At 41.2% G+C, this 19,619-nt stretch overlaps 1 protein-coding gene across 1 annotated transcript; it reads left to right on the forward strand.

The window, feature by feature from the left end:
* The first annotated feature begins 923 nt into the window (after positions 1 to 923).
* LOC308287301 (actin-related protein 2/3 complex subunit 4) lies at positions 924 to 8,368 on the forward strand. The gene is made up of 6 exons (XM_080728423.1): positions 924 to 954; positions 4,123 to 4,241; positions 5,088 to 5,199; positions 5,856 to 5,951; positions 6,690 to 6,860; positions 8,229 to 8,368. Exons 1-6 carry the CDS (start codon positions 952 to 954, stop codon positions 8,232 to 8,234), a joined length of 507 nt encoding a protein of 168 aa, XP_080584549.1. The 5' UTR covers positions 924 to 951; the 3' UTR covers positions 8,235 to 8,368.
* The last annotated feature ends 11,251 nt before the right edge of the window (positions 8,369 to 19,619 follow it).

Here is a 19,619-nt window from a genome sequence, read left to right on the forward strand (position 1 = left end):
ACGTCATGTTGTAGTACTCAAAGGACTACAATTTGGCCGGAACTATCCACCGGAAACAGTTTTAACCCAAAATACTACCCCTGCACTCAAGGACATACTTTTAGGGCCTACCTAATAAAGTCCTTGATGCGGAGTAGTTTTGCTTTTGAAAAAATTGTTTGGTATATGCATCTTTTTTTTAGTCCAACTCGTAGCGACTGGAAAGACTACACTAGGCTACTCGAGCATTTTAAAAGGGATTGGGGAAACAAACGGAGGGAACCAAATCAGAGAAACGCCGCTTCTTCTAGTGGTTTCCGCGTTGGGCGGAAACCAAACGGGCTGTTGTGAACTTTCTCTCAGAAAGCCTGGTGGGCGAGGTTAAAAAATACATATTTAGCCACTTGGATGCATGCCCCCACTCACTGGAATCAAAATCCTTTTATGTCTTAGTTGCAGAAGAGAAGTCAAAAACACTTGAGATGCAACCTCTCTAGTTGCCCACTTGGTGTCGCTGTAGCCTGTAGTTAATAAAGAAATATAAAGGTATTATTTTTAGGATAGAATGCTACGTTATTTGTTATGTAAGGTATTCATAATGTTCTTCTCTACTGTATGTTTTATAAATACGACTGCTGCTAGACTATTAATATCTAAACTTCAGATGTAATCGATGCTATAACTCAATATAACTCTTAAATAAGCAAGTTATAAATGAATTATGAATTACAAATAAAATAATTAGGCCTATAAGTGCCTGCATGTAAGTAAAAAAAACAACAACAAAAAACATGGGGCAAAACTCTAAATAATTACAAAAAATGTAATTAAAAACCGTTCACCACGACGACCTATAACGAGTCACAGGATTCGATGGGTCACCAATGTCGGTGTAACTCCGCGGACGGAAAAGCTCTGTCCGGCGGTGTCACGTCAACTTCCGCCTCCCGCCGCTCCGCTGCTTGCAGAGACATGGTAAGAAGACCCTACTCAATATAACCTAAAATACAGACCTCTAGCAACTACCAGAAACACTAACACGTTTTGCATTTTCTTTGACACAAGGCGTCTTAAAATAAAAAAATTGCACGTAGATTAAAACCTTCTTTTCACTGTATCTAACTGTCATTTATTGGAAATAGCTGTACGCCTAACTAGCTAGCTAACGTTAGCTGCTCATTTTTTAGCTGCTATGTATTGTAAATATGTCCAAAAATAATGAGTTCCTTCTGTGTTAAAAGGTGTAGCGCTGGCTACTGACGTTAGATGGTGTTTTCTATGACAGAGTTGTGAAATTAATGAATATATAGCTGTACTAAATGGTATGAAGGGATATTATTATGATTATTATCTCGACAGGGAAATGCACATCTGGCACAGTGACGTCACACAGATGATGGCGCTGCTACCAGCCAGATGCTGGTGGGATTAGTTAGGGTAGGGGTCTTCAACGTTTTCAGGCCAGGGACCCCTTAGCTGGAGAGTGATAAAGCAGGGACCCACACTGCATATTGTATAAATGTGTGATGCAGATTTTCATCGATAGAGATAGATTCATAGACATGTTTGACAGCGCTGTCATCAGTCCTTGTTAGATTTGTGTTTTAGTGAACTTGACCTTTCACTCTGTACTTGGTCTGCTTTTTTTTTTTTTACCTCTACACCAAACGTATTTGCCTGAAAATAGCTGATCTACAAGCTCTCAACGCCTCACAGCGCCGAGGCGTTGAGAGCTTGCAGATCTACTATTTTTGGCTAAAGTTCTACTCAGAATAGGGATGCGAGGGTTCAAGTTGTACATTTAAAAGAATGATCCTATCACTAAGATTTGGCGGACCCCCTCTGTAGTAACTCTGAGGACCCCCAGTTGAAGACCCCTGAGTTCGGGCAGTGGTTCTCAAAGCTTTTCATGTCAAGGACCACTAAATGAATGTGTATTTGGCCGTAGGCCCCTTATTAATTTCCTCCTTTAGTGACAGGGGATGAAGTAAACAGATAGAACAAACAGTCTTTGAGTGCTCCATCTATATTTTAACTGAGGTCAAGTTCAATCATACAGATTCCTAAAGTGACAGATAATCGTCTTCTGGCATCTGTGAATGTCATCTAAGGCTGTGGTTCTCAACCTGTTCTCAACCCCCCCAAATTATTTTGGGAGGGTCCCAAGATGAACTTAATGTGCAACATTGTTTTCTCTCTCAACAGTAAGCGAACCAACACAACGTTTAAGTGTATAGAGTATAGAGGGTTTATGCTCATTTCTGAAGTGACAATTTAAGGACTTTTTAATCTCTAAAATGGCAAATGAAACTTTGGCCAAATTGTCACATATTAGAGCCATAAATTGTGAAAATAGCAGATCTACATGCTCAGCATGTAGATCACAATAGAACTGTGCTATACAAAATGTAACGCCTCAAGTGCTTGTCAGGGTGGGGGGGGGGGGGGGGGGGGGGGTCCCCAGTTAAATTATGATTATTTTAGGGGTTGCAGCCTGAAAAGGTTGAGAACCGCTGATCTAAGGTAAGGGTCACCTCTCTCCTGTCTAAGGGAGAAGTGATGACTACCTCCGCCTCTGGTCTCATGAAAGGTGAAATTTCAGGGCAGTTTTAAAACCAGCGAAACTGGGGGTCCTTGAAATGAATAAGGTTGAGAACCAGTGCTTTAGGACTAATGATTCATTACTAGGGGTGTAACGATATAGTAACTACATCGAAATATCGTTTTTAACTTGAAAAATCGAAGTATATCGATTATCGAAATTAAAACAGCTAAAATTGAATCGTATCGTTTTATTTTGTATCGTATCGAATCGGCAGTGCAAAGAATCGATTGTATCGATGCTACCTGCTTGTGCATTGTATTTAGCATTTTTAAGAAGAAAAATTTCAAAGGAGGGGTTTAATTACTTTTCCTTTCCATATAGCTACACTGGTCTATCGACCAGTAAGACTCCCTAATCGGGAGATAAGCGACAGTAGGTGGCTTATCTCCACAAATAGGGCAAAAATGTGTTTTTCCCAAATCTTCCTCATCCATGTTGATGACATGAGTGTAGACATGCTGTGTAGTGATATTCGTGATTTTAGGGCAAAAACTGTAGGAGCAGTGTCCAAAAATGTGTAGTAAAAATCGTCCTGAAGGTGGCGCTAGAATAGGGCCATGTGAGAAATGAGGGGTGGGGTCTCCGCGTTGCCTTGGCGGACGAATAGGTACCGGCCCCGGCTCTCCCGGACGCTCCTAGCCCGAGTTACGGCATTTTATGTGCGCTGCAGTGGCAGGGGGTCCTCCACTGGGGGCGCCACCACTTTTGCATCCGTTCTGGAGCACCAGGAGTCGGTGGTCCCCGGGAATTCCCCGCGAGCAGCCCCGTTGGGGTGGTCATTTGGGCATTTTTGCACATTTGGTCATTTTTTACATCTGGGGGTCCCCCAGGTCCCTGGGGGCTCCGGGGGTCCTTGGAGGTTGTAGTTTGGCAGGCAAGGAGTGTGTGTGTAAAATGTGGCATGGATCGGGTCAACGGGTGCGGAGATATAAGCAGGGAAAAAGTGTGACGTGTGATGTGTGAGCACATTTGGTCATTTTTTTCATCTGGGGGTCCCTGGGGCTCCGGGGGTCCTTGGAGGTTGTAGTTTGGCAGTCAAGGAGTGTGTGTGCAAAATTTGGCATGGATGGGGGCAACGGTTGTGGAGATATGAGCAGGGCAAAAGTGTGACGGACTCACTCACTGACTCACTGACAGACAGACAGCCTGTGGAGGTTTTGGTAGTAAATGCGACCTACGGTCGCAATAAATGTGTGTAATCTCTGGGTTCATGTCAAGGTGCGGGTTTGTCATTATACAATGTCCATGTATTTGGCAGATAATCACTGTGTTTACTTATTTATATCCATAATAATACATGTTTCCCTTAAAAACCTGCACTATCCACACCTTTCACACAGATTTAATTTCTTTGCTAAATAGTTACTATATCAATTTGAAATCATTGAATCAAATCGTATCGTATCGTCATGAATGAACCAATATCGTTCATGTATCGTATCGTCAACCATGTATCGTGATATGTATCGAATCGCTATTAAAATGTATCGTTACACCCCTATTCATTACTGTTCCTTCTCCTTCCCGTCCTCCCTCAGACGGCGACGTTGCGCCCGTACCTCAATGCTGTGCGTGCCACGCTGCAGGCCGCCCTCTGTCTGGAGAACTTCTCCTCACAGGTGGTGGAACGACACAACAAGCCAGAGGTAGAGGTTCGGTGAGTGACACAAACGATGAAGCACGCACATAAAAAACATAGTGCTGGGCTGAGGTCAGAATCCCAAAGTCTTTTCCTAGTTTCAATCACTTAAATCTTATTTTATACTTTAAAAAATGTTGAAACCTCTTCAAAAATACTGAAAATACCTCGGTGAGTGTGTGGATTTGCTTTTTTACAATTATGATTAAGAAATTAAAACAAAGATTCATATTATCATTACATATTATCCTCACAATATTGCAATATTGTGATATTTGATATTGTCTGTATCATCCAGTCCTAGCCTGCATGCATAAACATGTTAACCAGTGTTCCCAATTAGTCGCTTCCTTACATTTGTAACTACTGATTTGTAGTCCCAAACAAATCAGAGACAGGGAAGTGTTTAGAAACACTGTTGTATCAAACACTTTGCCGCTTTGCAAAGTGAAAGATGACCAAGACAGACAAAAAGTATTTTAAAAAATCAAATAATGTAAAAAACAGTACCGATGTAATAATTTGCCATTCTCATGTCATGAACAATAAATATGTTATCTATATTTTTAGAGATGTGTTTGAATAGCTAAATCTGTAACCTGCCCCAACATGTAGGCCAAAGAAGTAACAGTGTTAAGTCAGCACATGTGAATAACTAGCAACGCGTGTGTGTGTGTGTGTGTGTGTGTGTGTGTGTGTGTGTGTGTGTGTGTGTGTGTGTGTGTGTGTGTGTGTGTGTGTGTGTGTGTGTGTGTGTGTGTGTGTGTGTGTGTGTGTGTGTGTGTGTGTGTGTGTGTGTGTGTGTGTGGTGTGGTGTGGTGTGGTGTGGTGTGTGTGCGTGCGTGTGTTTTCTTTCCCTATCAGGAGTAGTAAAGAGTTGCTCCTCCAGCCTGTCATCATCAGCCGTAATGAAAAGGAGAAAGTTCTAATCGAGGGTTCCATCAACTCTGTCCGAGTCAGCATTTCTGTCAAGCAGGTCAGTCTGACTCCTGTTTGCTGTTCCACAGAGCCCAGGGTTAACCCGTTCAGAACGGGTACACATTATTGTGTGTTATTATTTATGCTTTAACTATTAAAAAATAGCAGATCTTCGAGCTTGTAGATCTGCTATTTTTTATAAAATCGTGAAAATTTGAATTTTGACCCGATTCTATAAGTGTCTTTTGAATCCTTCTAAGGTTTTTTGAAAGACCTTATGTTTCTATGTCAGCAATCTGGCCAGCCGTCGTCAAAGAAAAAGTCCTTTTCACTTAAACTTGAGCTCAGTCAGTCTGTTCTTGAGAGACTACTATGTCAGTGGTTCTCAAACCTTTTCATGTGAAGGACCCCCAAAATGACATATATTTGGCCACGGACCCCCATCTCAAAATATTTAGTTCCAGAGACCACCCAGAAGCAAAATTTTAGTTAAAAACGTTCGCTTTGAAAATACAAATATTCAAAGATTTGCACACATTTTCACGACTTTTTCAAAAATAGCAGATCTACAAGCTCGCTGTGAGCTTGTATATCTGCTATTTTTCAATAGCTAAAGCATTCAATAATTCTTGGCCTAAATGGGTTAAAAATGGCCATGCAGCATAGTAGTGATAATACAAAAACAAACTGAACACAGTGAATGTGTGTCCACAGGCTGATGAGATTGAGAAGATCCTTTGTCATAAATTCATGCGCTTCATGATGATGAGAGCGGAGAACTTCTTCATCCTAAGAAGGAAACCAGTGGAGGTAAACGCTATAGTCAATCAATAATATCTCAGCCATACCTGCAGCAAAGCTGATGGATAATACAGCATGTAGCTAACAAAAAGATATCTAATACTGTAATCTCTCTTAAATCATTTCATGCATCCTTTTTATAATTTACAATTTAGGCAGTTAGCAGACTGTCTTATGAAGAGTGACTTGTAAAGTGCAAGATACACTTGGCAGGCATGCAAGTCATCAAAAGACAGGATAAATGGTCAAGTAATAAGTACAAAGAAAATAAACTATTTAGTACTACAGTGTGACTAGGATACCACGTCAATATCAAACCTAGCGTCTATCTAAAAAACATGCTATCTAAACCAGTGGTTCTCAACCTTTTCAGGCTGTGTGCAAAAAGAGAGTTGAGGCGTTACCTTTGGACTTGGTTCCTCAGATAAATATTGTGAAAAGCTACAAGCTCAACGCCTCAGGTTGCGAGCTTGTAGATCTGCTTTTTTGATATTCTTTCTTATATTATTTGACAATTTGAAGTAATGGTCTTTTTCTTTTCTTTCTTTTTTTGAGGTATTAAAAAGGTCTTAAAAAGTCCTTAAATTTACACACCCGAAAATCATATTGGGGCCCACAAGTTGAGAACCACTGATCTAAATAACAGGACAGGTGTGCGGGTAGGGGTGTAGTGGTGGGTCAAGCCCTGACAGTTAAGGAGGCGTCATGTCATGGTCTTGTAGGTGATGACCAGTGTTTCTGTTGCAGGGCTACGACATCAGCTTCCTGATCACCAACTTCCACACAGAGCAGATGTACAAGCACAAGCTGGTGGACTTTGTCATTCACTTCATGGAGGAGATCGACAAGGAGATCAGCGAGATGAAGCTGTCCGTCAACGCCAGGGCCCGCATTGTCGCAGAAGAGTTCCTCAAAAACGTGAGTCTTGAATCTGAAACAGTTCTCCTTGGCATTTTCAGAGTGCTGTGCCATTCAGACCAAGCACGATATCTATAAACTGTATAAAGGCAAAATTTCGATAATTCTACGTCCCATTAACACTAATAGTGCCTCTTAATCTGAAGGTTGCTTGGTGCCTCGGTGCCACGCCGTTTCCTCCATAGGCCGCCGCTATTATTTTGAAGGGCTGGAAGGGGGTTGTTTTTGTTTTTTTGGATTATCACTTGACGGCAACGATTACGTCATCTAGTCACATGACAGTGTGAGCCCAGAAGAGAACATGGCTGCGCCCAGCGTTTGTGTACAGTATGGAAGAGTGGAGACCATCCTTTGTATAAGAATGTCCCTTTTGGAGAAAATGAGGTCTCTTTATGGGCCTCTCAATGGATTTACTATGGAGGACGTTAACTTCGCGTGCACGCCCGACGTGCGTTGTAAACAAATCGCGGACATTACCGATGCGGGCGGGACCGGAGCGACGTACAGTAAGTAATAATATCTTTACTGTATATACAGTAAGATTGACAGTCCTCACCGTCAACGGCGCCATGGTATTAACCCTTTCAATGACGGTGAGCGCCGTCAACAGCAGCAGAACAGTTAATCCGACGGTGGTTAGGGTTAGGTTTTAACATTCGCCAGGTTGGCATTCACCAGCGTTGGCAGGTTAACTTTCACCAGCGTCGGCAGGTTAGTATTTCACCAGGTTAGCATTCACCAGTGTCGGACTAATGGGACTTCGGACCATCAAACGTCAGAATAACGCTTCGCACATACTATAATTATGTTGTGTTAGAAAAAATACCAAGACATGTGGATGACAGAGTCCACACCAGATTTTATGAACAATAGAAACACTTGACAGCCAATCAAAATCCGCTAACAGAACACCTGGGATGCAATCAGTCTCACTCACCTTCGGAACATTTTGGTATTAACGGCGATGAGACGATTATCAACAGCTAACGCTATTGGTTTATTCATGGTTGAAGCAAATTGTCACTGTTGGGCAGAAACCTTATATCTCAAAGTTTCAAATGTGTACATTGTTTTCGTAAAGTAAAGCCCTGCTTCATCATACAAGACCGTCGCACAAAACAAGTGAAAATAGCAGATCTACGATCTACTCTGGGCGAGGCGTTGTGTGCTTGTAGATCGTCTATTTTCACTATTTTAATTCATTTTTAAAACGATAAATACAAAACGAACGGTTTTGGACATGCAAGGTTTCCACCCGACAACAACGAGATGTTTCCACAACTGTAGCACAACTTTTCAAAAGTCACTGTGTATTTCTGGCTGGTCTTTTTTAAAAGCTGATTTGTCCTTTGGTTTTTCCCCCTGCAGTTCTGAGAGAACACACCAACATTCCGTACGCTATGAACCGTACCTTCACCACGGATCGGAGACGTCTTTTCGCAGGGCAGAGCAAATATGATCATGCATCTGAATTTGACAAACATAAACAGTACAGTACCTGACCCATGGGACCTTTGGCTTGGGGTGAATTTCCCATCATCATCATTAAAGGCATAGTTCACCCCCCAACATATTTTTCTCTATCTATTACTCACCCCATGAGACTTGAATTCGTGGATATTTTTTTGTTTTTGTCGCATTCCTAAGCAAATAATTTGATGACCAGTGGTTCCCTATGGCAAGGGTTCCCAAATGTTTTTGGCTCGGGGCACCCCTATGAAGATCTTTTTCATCCGAGGCACCCCTACATTATTATATTCCTAATTTTCACACCCAGCACCTTATATTTATAGCATATTTTAGCGATTATGTTGCGAGGAAAGCAAGATAATAGCAATTTTGGTTAGAACTGACTGAAAATAAGTTTGTACTTCCAGTTTAAAATGATTCCTAATAAAGTTGTGTCCAAATAAATTCCAAATATTATCAAATTATCTTTAGGCGCCCCTGGACTGCCGTCACGTCACCCCAGGGTGCCCCGTCACCCACTTTGAAAACCCCTGCCCTATGGAGACACAACGAGCCTGCTTTGTTCCCTATGGAGACGCAAAGAGCCTCCTCAAAAGAGTCTCCTAAATTATTGGATTAGGAATGTGACATAAACAAACACAAAGAAAAATCCATGAATTCAAGTTTCCATGGGGTGAGTAATCGATAGAAAGGTGAAGGTGAACGTTTACTTTAAGATGCTCCTCTGTACACAGGTATCCATGTTTGTACATAATGAATATTCACACCCTCTCTGAATTCTGCCCATGGAACAAAATATAAAAAGAATCTGGGGCAGGTCCTTTTAAATATAACCTTGCTCAATATTAATGGACACAGGGATTTATTGTTTTTATTTCAGATAATTTAAATATTGTTTTTTCTTTTTTTTCTATATATAAATATTATATGCACATTATGTATTTTTTTGTTACAACAGAACTTGAAACTTAAAGGGATATTTCACTTTCCTTTTGGTCATTTCATCGTCTAATCAGGCCTTCATGAACACCCTGAACAGATTTTAATTTGCTTCATTCAATATTTAGATATTTGATGTAAATGTTATCAGGAGGCTTGATCTAGAGCCGCTCCCCATACACACCCATTGTAACTTCAAATTCCATTTTAACCATGATAGATCGATTAAAAATAACCATTATTTTTTCTGGTGACTCATACTACCCTCCTAATACGTGAGCAGACCGTGTTTTTTCGATAACGTTTTTCATTTATTTCTTCTAATTCTTTGGGAAAATGGAAAAAAGTTAATACAAAGATTAATTATTAAAAATAAATGGAAAAAGTTATCAAAAACACAGCCTGCTCGCATATTAGGAGGGTATTATGAGTCACCAGAAAAAAATAGTGGGTGTTTTTGATGAATCTAGCATGGTTAAAATGGAGTTTGAAGTTACAATGGGTGTGTATGTGGAGATATCCTGGGCCTGGAGGGCCTGGTAACATTTACATTAAATATCTAAATATTGAATGAATCAAATTAAAATCTGTCCAGGGTGTTCATAAAAGCCTGATTAGACGATAAAATGAACAAAAGTTCTTTTGAAAGTGGAATATCCCTTTAAGGACAAAGAATTGGTGCACAGTGCACACGTTTCTCGTCTACGTGTACAGAGTAGACCCCATTGTAGATGGAAGTAATTAAGGATTATGATGATGACGGGGTGAAAAATAAATACCTTTATCACTTGTGTATGTTGTTTTTTGTTTTTAATCTGTCATTTTTACTAGTAACATATCGATCTTTTCTTACTGTACAACAGGGCCTTGTTGGGTTTTTTGTATGCGTCCATAAATCTCCTATGAAAGTTAGAAATATTTACTGTATTTTTCTTTGGTGATGTATCAATCTGTTCTTGTAAAAGAAACATACTTTTGAAAACTGACTTTTGTGAAATATTTCATTAATTGATAATACAATGTGTTCTCAGCCATAATGTATAGAATATACACTTTTTTAAAAGAAAATATTTTGGGCTTTTTGCCTTTATTGATAGGACAGTAGACTGACAGGAAATGGGGGGACACGTGACACGTGGCAAAGGTCGTCCGGATGGGGAATCGAACCGGCGATGCCGCCAGGCATCCATGCCTATGTGGCAATGCCTAAGTGGTATGCGCCCGGACCAGAAGGCCAGCGGGCGCCCCTATACGCTTGTTTTTTGTCTTTTTGAGAATAAAACGAAATAACGCAAGAGTTATGCAGCCCTTAAGATGAAAACGATTTAGAACCACTGGTCTATTATCAACTACTATTAGTGGAGCGAGCATAATGCACTTTTATTTAACCCAACAGTTCTCAAACTTTGGTGCAAGGACCCCCCAAAATGTGTTTGGCTACAGATCCTCCATCTGATTATTTTGTGCCAGGTACAAGCTAGCAGCGTCGTACACAGTCATTCTGCAAGCTTGTAGATCCCTTTTTAGGTAGGCTATTTTGACCAAAGTACAGTGAAGGTCAAGTTCATGTTGTAAGTGTTTAAATGTCTGAAAATAGTCAAAACACACATTAAGATGAATCCAACCACACTGATGGGTTCTGTCAATCAAGTCTATGAAGTTATATATGAAAAAGTTGAATCTGCACACAATTCTATACAATATGTGGTGGGGGTCCCTGCTTCATCTCTCTCTCAGCTAAGGGGTCCCTGCTTCATCTCTGTCTCAGCTAAGGGGTCCCTGCTTCATCTATCTCAGCTGGGGTCCCTTGCTGCTTCATCTCAGCTGGGGTCCTTCGCCTGAAAGACGCTGAAGACCTGCTCTACAGGAATCTAACGCTCAGGCACATTTATTGTCCCATCACACGATAAGAGGTGTTTATTTTCCCAGACCATACAATCTGTCAACATTTGCAGGTTTCAAAGAGAAAAGAGAAGAAATGAAAACAAGTCAAATAGCAGGAAAGCCCAGTCAAATCTAACATGCAGAGGGTTGGTATTATGTGTCTGTCAACAGTTACATCTAACTCCCAGGAGGGGGCAGCGTTTGACAACTGTGATGATAAAACATTTGAGTACTTCTAACTGTTCTAAGTTCTTCTTCCAATCACCTTTTACTTTCTCACGTGCGTGTGCTTGTGTGTGTTTGCCAGACCCAGGGGGTCGGCCTACATAAGGCTTTGTCGGTCTGTCGGTCGGTCGGTCGGTCCCTCTTTTCCTCAGTGTGCCTGTGTTTGCCTCTGACTGCTCATCTGCCCCTCCCTTCCCTTGCTCGGCTGATTGCCTTGAGTGCCGTCACCTGTACGGGACCAGCTGAGTTGAGTTGGCTGACGAGCTGCTGAGACTATAAATTCCTGTGTGTTCATGTGTTAGTTCAGTGCTGCAAAACATTTGCCCCACAGCCATACTAGTGAAAACAGCCCATCTACAAGCTCACAAACATTTCCAGCTGCTCAGCCTATAAAATCCTGTGTGTTCATGTGTTAGTTCAGTGCCATACTAGTCAAAACAGCCGATCTACAAGCTCACTACGCTTTGTTGCTGAGACTATAAAATCCTGTGTGTTCATGTGTTAGTTCAGTGCCATACTAGTGAAAACAGCCGATCTACAAGCTCACTACGCTTTGTTGCTGAGACTATAAAATCCTGTGTGTTCATGTGTTAGTTCAGTGCCATACTAGTTTTCATTGCGGGTCTGGCACAACCAGGTGACCTGGTCTAGTTTTGACTCCATAGAGCTCCACACAGATGCAGATGATTAGCCTACGGTTGAAGATCCAGTTGGGGAAACGGAAACGGTGCGTCCATGTGTGTGAGTAGTGTTCAACATACCACATGGGTCTTCAACAGGGGGTCCGGGACCCCTAGGGTCCTCAGAGTTACTACAGGGGGGCCTCCACATATTTGTGTGATAGAAACCTTTTTTCTCCTTTTTTATATTAACCACTTGAACCCTTTAGCGTCCATATTCTGAGAACTGTAGCCAAAAATAGCAGATCTACAAGCTCACAACACCAGCTATTTTCGGCAAGTACAGAGTGAAAGGTCAAGTTTATTAAGTATTGACGGTTCAAGTGGTTAAATATCTGGAAACACAAATTGACATGAATCCAAAATACACTGATGATTGTGCTGTCAAATGATGAAACTATAAGGAATCTATGAAAAGGTTGTGGGGGGTCCCTGCTTCATCTCTCTCTCTCAACTAAGGGGTCCTTGGCCTGAAAACGTTGAAGACCCCTGACATACCGGATCCAATATGGGTCCAGAAGTGAATACGAATTGAAATAGAATTAAGCACCTGTCTGTTTTTTTAGGTGTGTGCCAAATGAAGTGGTAGCTGAGTGAGTTAATACAATGGAGGTCAACTAACTGAGGACTCAAGTGTATATTCTATTTCAGCACGCTAACTTACCAGGAAGAGAACGTCTGTCGTTTAAATCAGGGGTCTTCAACAGGGGGTCCGGGACCCCTAGGGGGTCCTCAGAGTTACTACAGGGGGTCCTCCAAATCTTTGTGAGATAGAAAGTTTTTTTCCCCCCTCCTTTTGTATATTAACCATTCGAACCATAGTGTCCATATTGGGAGAACTTTAGCCAACAATTGCAGATCTACAAGCTCACAACGCCTCACAGAGCTTGTAGATTGGCTATTTTCGGCAAAGAGGTTTGGTGTAGCAGTCAAGTTTATTAAGTATTGACAGTTCAAGTGGTTAAATATCTGAAAACACAAATGCACATGAATCCAAAATACACTAATGATTGTGCTGTCAAACAATGAAACTATATGGAATCTATGAAAAGGTTGTGGGGGTCCCTGCTTCATCTCTCTCTCAAATAAGGGGTCCTTGGCCTGAAAACGTTGAAGACCCCTGGTTTAAATAACCTAAGGAATTCACACGCATGATGTCATTGGTAGGCAGGTTTCTGAACAGTCCACAGCCCACCTCTGAGTCACAGAGTGACACTACATTAGTGATTAGTGTGACTATTCTCTTGTCTACCTTATGTGGTCCCCAGGTGCCCCCACACATGGCCCCAGGAGTGACTGTAGTCATGGAAGTGACTACAGTCACTGCCAAGTTTGGTGCCAACGGTGCATCTGTGGCCCCCAGAGGCCCCTGGGGCCCACACATGGCCCTGTTGTGGCCACTCTGATTGATCTTTGTGCTAAGTTTGGTGTGGATCAGATCAGTTACTGGCAAGTTAATGTCTCTGTTCCCCTGTGGCACCCAGGACTCCAGGGGCCCTAATGTGGTTCCTGGGGCCACACTGGGGGCCACACATGGCTGTCATGGCAGACTCCTGAACAGTGTTTGTGCTTAGTTTGGTGCATATAGAGCATCGCAGCGGAAGTGGATTCCTGGGGTCACTTAATATTCCCCATTCATTTTCGCCATAGACTTTTACAAAAATATTTATAACAATTATGTTAAGCCTCGAACCAAGCCATCCAGGATGGAGGTGAATCATGATCATATAACCTTTTTTTCTATGAAAAGAACATTTTGAAAATCACTAAACAAAGGGTAGTTATTAAATGTAGTATATCAAATAATGTAATATTAAAATATGTTTTCACATAGGATCAAAGGTTATATGATCATGATTCACCTCCATCCTGGATGGCTTGGTTTGAGGCTTAACATAATTGTTATAAATATATTTGTGACTATATTTGTAGTCTATGGCGAAAATGAATGGGGAATATTAAGTGACCCCAGGAATCCACTTCCGCTGCGACGCTCTATTGGGGCAACGGTGTGGCTGTTGGAATAATGCACTTGAACTGAAGGTTTGTTTTTTAGGCTTTATTTCAAAAAGTAAAAGTTATTATTAAGAACTTTTTCACCATCTGATAGAGCTCATGAAGACCTTTCAAATTATATAAAAAAGTAATATTCACCAAAAATGTCACATAAGCCCTCGATATGTTCTGCCTTGACACTGACCTTTCTCTTTACCAAAGTTGTACCTGTATGTCAAACAAGTTAAGCTGTCAACAGGCCTCTCAGTGTGTTTGATAAACCTGCTGCTGTAGCTGTTTGTAGCTTTGTGGTGGCGTTGGAAATTCTGGGTCATATAGCTGAGACAGCCATTTCCTAAGAACAGCTATAGCTGCTCACCACTGAAACCACCTGTGACTTCATCAGCCCCCCCCCCCCCCCCAGCTAAAGCCTCACTCTCTCGCTCTCTTTCCTTCCTTGCACATAATACATACACTACACTTTCAAACATCCACACATACTGATACCAATATCACCCCACACGTTTTGTCTTTTTAGTTAAAATTAAATAACACTTGAGTTACTCCTGTGTGTCAGTTTGCCATGATTGTTGAGCCAGTTCATGACAGTTGTTACGGAATAGATTCAAATAGTGGTTCTGTTAATCCTTCAAGTGGATCTTGAGTTGTTCATAAAATGTTTGTTCAGATTCTTTTACATAGAGCTGTAGGAATTACTTGCCATTAATATAGTGGTCGCAAAGGTATTATAATTGATTGCCAGAGTCCTGTGGTCAGAGTTCTGAGGAATATAAAGTAGTTCTGGTGATTTGGCGGGACCCGGGGGCCATTCATTAATAATAGGTGAATCCACAAGACTAGCGTAATTTGTATCGTTGATCTATTTCTATACTGCAGTTTCGTTCAACTTTGAGCCTTCTGTCTACTATTTCTTTGTGTGTCCAGTATCACTGCCTCCAAAACGACGTGCTTTAACAGCTGATCAGAACGAAACTCCCGCTATATGGTACTGTAGATATAGTAGGTCAACAATACAAATGACGCTAGTTTTGTGGATTAATCTATGTTTAATGAGTGGCCCCCGCCAAATGCCCCCCGCCCCATCACAACTACTTCATATTCATCAGAAACCGACCAGAACTCTGACCACGGGACTCTGCACCTTGCATCACAGGTCATGAGGTCAGCACACTGGGAACACCTTGCAGCGTTCAGGGTGGCCCACATCACGCGATGATGACCATGTACTAGAGTCAAGATCCAAAACTCTGCCTTCTTCACATTCATATTTGTTTTTAGGTTTATTTATCGTGATGTTATTATTCACTCCTTTGCCCTGTAACTTGTATTTGCATGCATGCAGGCACGCACACACACACACACACACACACACACACACACACACACACACACACACACACACACACACACACACACACACAAATTCATTTGTGCAGCTTGGGATATTTCTTTTTTCTTTTTTAGTTACTAGTTGTGGTTATGGTCAAAGAGACTGTGTTTACATTTTGGAGGAATTGGCACGTATGAAAAGTCCAAGTTACCATAGAATGAGTTACGTTAACATTAACCCTGAACCCTGTCCCTATTTTGTGCAGGTCATTATAGGCAAGCATTTTCAAGACGTTCAAAACAAAAACTATTTTGTTCTAAAAGACCGCAAAAAAATTGATAATTCGTATTATTATTATTTTATCTACCCATGGAGTCACCAGTGTATGCCGTTTATACAATATACTTACAGCTGGAAAAGGTCTGCCGAGGCGGAACTCAGGGGAGAAAGGAACATCTTGGAAGGAAGCAGAGAAGATCGCCCAACACCGAACCAGCTGGAAGAAGTTCATAAATGAAGGAGCAGAAGGGTTTAAGTCAAAGTAAGTCAAGTGCAGGGGGGGGGGGGGGGGGTGTAGATGTAGGGTAGATGTTATTTCCTGTATTCTGGTGCATTCAAACAGATCCTTTTATCAGGCCTTACTAGCATGGGAAAACTATGTATACATGTTTACATGTCTTCCGTTAAAAAGCTAAACTGAGAAATTGATTTGAAGGCTGAAGCAAAAGAGACATCTTTAATAATAATAACCACTCATTAAGTAAAAGTTTACATCTGTTGCTCAAATCAGGGCAGAAGTGGATGTCTCAGTGGTACTTGAGTTGACGCAGTTTTCCACTTGTGGTGATTTGGTGAGAAATACGATGTGTGCCGTGAGTTCGTGTGAAGAGGGTCATTTGCGTGTGTCTGACGTGCATTGCGTGAGAGTTGGCAGCCCTGCTCAAGAGAGAGAGTGTGTGTGTGTGTGTGTGTGTGTGTGTGTGTGTGTAACGGAAGCTATGAAGCAGATCTACTCTGATAATCTGATGGTTTCTAAGAAGAGCTATTACACTGAAACTACCTGTAATCTCAACCTCAAACCAACTCACCCATCCTCAAACACACCCTGCCTGCATAAACACATTATGAACCATACATCCACCCCCAGTAATTTCATCAGAACACAGTGTTCTTACATATGATGCAAGCAGGTGAATGTTATCAAATCACACCCAGTGTGAAGTGAGCGGTGCCTTTGAGCAGATCAAACTGTATGAATCCTTCTGTTGTCCATTAATGTCAAGGCTGCTCGACAGTGCGACTTGGTCAGCCAGAGCAGGGGTGAGTGCCTCAGGAGCGCACCAAGAAATACAAGGAAAACAGTAAACAATTGGATTAAAATGCTTTTTATTAAACAATAAGGAAGATATGTGTAATTCTGGTTGAGTGGCATTTGTTTCTTCTAACTAAGTAGAGAAAGGTGTTAAAGTGAAACTCACGACTTGAACATCCTTTTTTAGCGTGTCTCTACACAAAGGTCTGAAAGCAGCAGTGTACACGATGCCCAGAAATCATGACAACATGTTTAGAGCAGCTAACTCTATTATACACCTGTAAATGCATTGCTTGCATCTTATAATATTGCCTTCTTTTGTCCTCTTTAATAGGACAAACCCATTGGTGAACCAAAGTGGTACAGCATGTGCACCCACACCTCTGTTCAGAGGCCATCGTGCGTGCATGCGTGTGTCCAGGGCTCATCCCACAAACCGCTTGACCAATCAGCAACAAACCTTTATGCAAACTGCCAGCAATGATTACTGTCACAATATAGACAACATTCCTGGCCGATTGCAGGAGGGACGCCCCGCCCCCAAGTCGAAAGGGAACTTCCGGGTTCTCTCTGTCAGGCATGCATATAAACGTGTTGCCAAGTCAATTTATTTACCTAAACTATCTTGTTTTTTTTGCTTATTTATATTGCAAGAGTTGGCTTGTTTGGCTTATTTCTCTCACAAATTTTGGCAACACTGCCCAGCGCTGCAGTAAAAGATTATGACAATGAACTGAAAGGGTTAAACCAACGGAGGTTTTTTTTCCAGCTGTCAGATGGTGCGGTGACTGCGGTCATGGTCTCTTGATATGCAAGCGCACCGCTATCTTCGATGTTTTTATTCTATCTACACCAGTTAATAGTATTGATGACATCCTTAACATATCCTAAACTCAGCAAACTCCCCAGAGAAGCAGCACGACTCACAACAACAACAACAACAACAACAAGGTAAAACTCTCATGCTAGCTAATTAGCCTTGTTAGCTACGATCTTTTACTGTATGGGGACTACTCTTGTTACAACTAAGTACAAGTTATTTTCACTTGTGACAACACAACATTGATTATAATTGAAATACAAGCTCTTCGCTGTTGTGTTGTATCTGTGAATGCAATTGTTTTCTGTCTTTCAGACCTGTACTGTACGTCCAGGACCAATGAAGCCAGATGTGAGGGTCTCCTCATCATATTTATTGCAATAAAATATTTATACACACTTTTCTTTGACTTGTCCATGCCTTTTTTTTTTTTTTACTGTTGAGGGTTTCAAATGTTGTACTGTATATTGTGTTATTGAGATAAGGAATGTTCCCAATGATGCTTTGAAGGAATGCTTTTAAACACTTGTCATTTTCAATTAATCCAGTTTGTTTTTGTATCTATTAAAGCCAAATGTATTCATTGTTTTGACGTGACAGTTTAGGATTTAATGATTAAATGAGCATTAAATATGAATGGATATTTATATTGCCTTGATTAGGATTAAATCGATGATTTACAGTGATATAGTGAAATGAACACAGCATAGGATGCACATAATAGGTGGGCTAATGTGTATTATGTCTATTCTGGAGTGGGTTGAGTTGTTGACAGGCCTATTTGTAAAAACATTAATGCATATCACACAACACAAGCCAACTGTGACTTCATCCCAGAACAGAGGAGAATGGAGATGACAACGTTTGACATGATCAACCAGCGTTCTGAAGGGAAAAGGTTTGCTAGCTAGAAATCATACAACATTCGCTTCCATGAAATACTGATTAGGTTCAATGCTTGCTTTCAAATACACAAATCTGTTTATTTGTAGGCCTATATCAATTCAATTCAAAGGAGCTTTATTGGCATGAGAAGACATGTTTATATTGCCAAAGCAAGTGTCAAATAAAATAAAAACAGTTTAAAATGGCGAACATATAATATGACATGCAGTTGGAGGGAGTACAGCATTGTGTAAAAAGCTATGTCGCATTGTGACATTTTATATATATATATACAGGGTATAAAGCTTTTGAAACAATTTAAATAGCGTTATTTTTTAAGAAGTTTGCATATGAAAAAAGGTAGTTTCATGACAGTACACTAGTACAAGGTCAACTAAAAGCATACGCCCAAGAAAGCCTATGGCAATTGTTTCAATTGAGATCTCTTTTTTTTTTCCTCCAACTCATAACATTGAATGATGGCAGAACAGGTGTGTATCGTCACAACTCATTTATTTATCAGCAGAGTGGATGAGTGTTGCCATTAAGTGACATTGTTAACATAAGTTACAAAGTAAAATTACAAAGTAAAACAATCCCGTCTCATTAGTTAAGAGGAGAATCAGATCAGATGAACGTAAACAGGAAATCGCGCTACGATCAAGCCCAAAAAAGGGCTTCCGGTCGGAAGTAGGGGGCGTGGCCAGGCATGTTGTCTATAGAGCTACAAAGAAAACATAACTAATCACTTTAACCCACAGCAAATGTTAAATAACTTCTGGATTGAAGCTTTACAAAGTTGAAAAACGGTGTTGTTTTAAGGGAATAGGAGGGCCTATAGTTTCCCTTCACTGTAAACCCACAGCATGAATCAGTTCAGAGGTCACGCACGCAGACTCAGGGAGGCAGCAGCGCACATACATCCACCACAGGATGAGAGGCGTAGCCATATAGTGGTGAACACCCAGCACTCACTGGCTGTGAGCTGTCAGAGGCACACAGACACCCTGAGGAGATCATAGATACTATGGAGGATTACTATATTGAAGTTATGATTTAGAGAGAGAGTGGGCTCGTCGTGTTAGTAATTCATATTGTTCTTCTGATTACTGCCGCTCACACACTATCGACTGTCAGTGAATTAGGTGTTCTGCAAGGTAGGGCTGGTTGGGCTGACACCGTGCCACCGTTACTAAAT

This window comes from Nannobrachium achirus (genome assembly GCF_963921795.1).
Source record: "Nannobrachium achirus genome assembly, chromosome: 6".
Lineage (NCBI taxonomy): Eukaryota > Metazoa > Chordata > Actinopteri > Myctophiformes > Myctophidae > Nannobrachium > Nannobrachium achirus.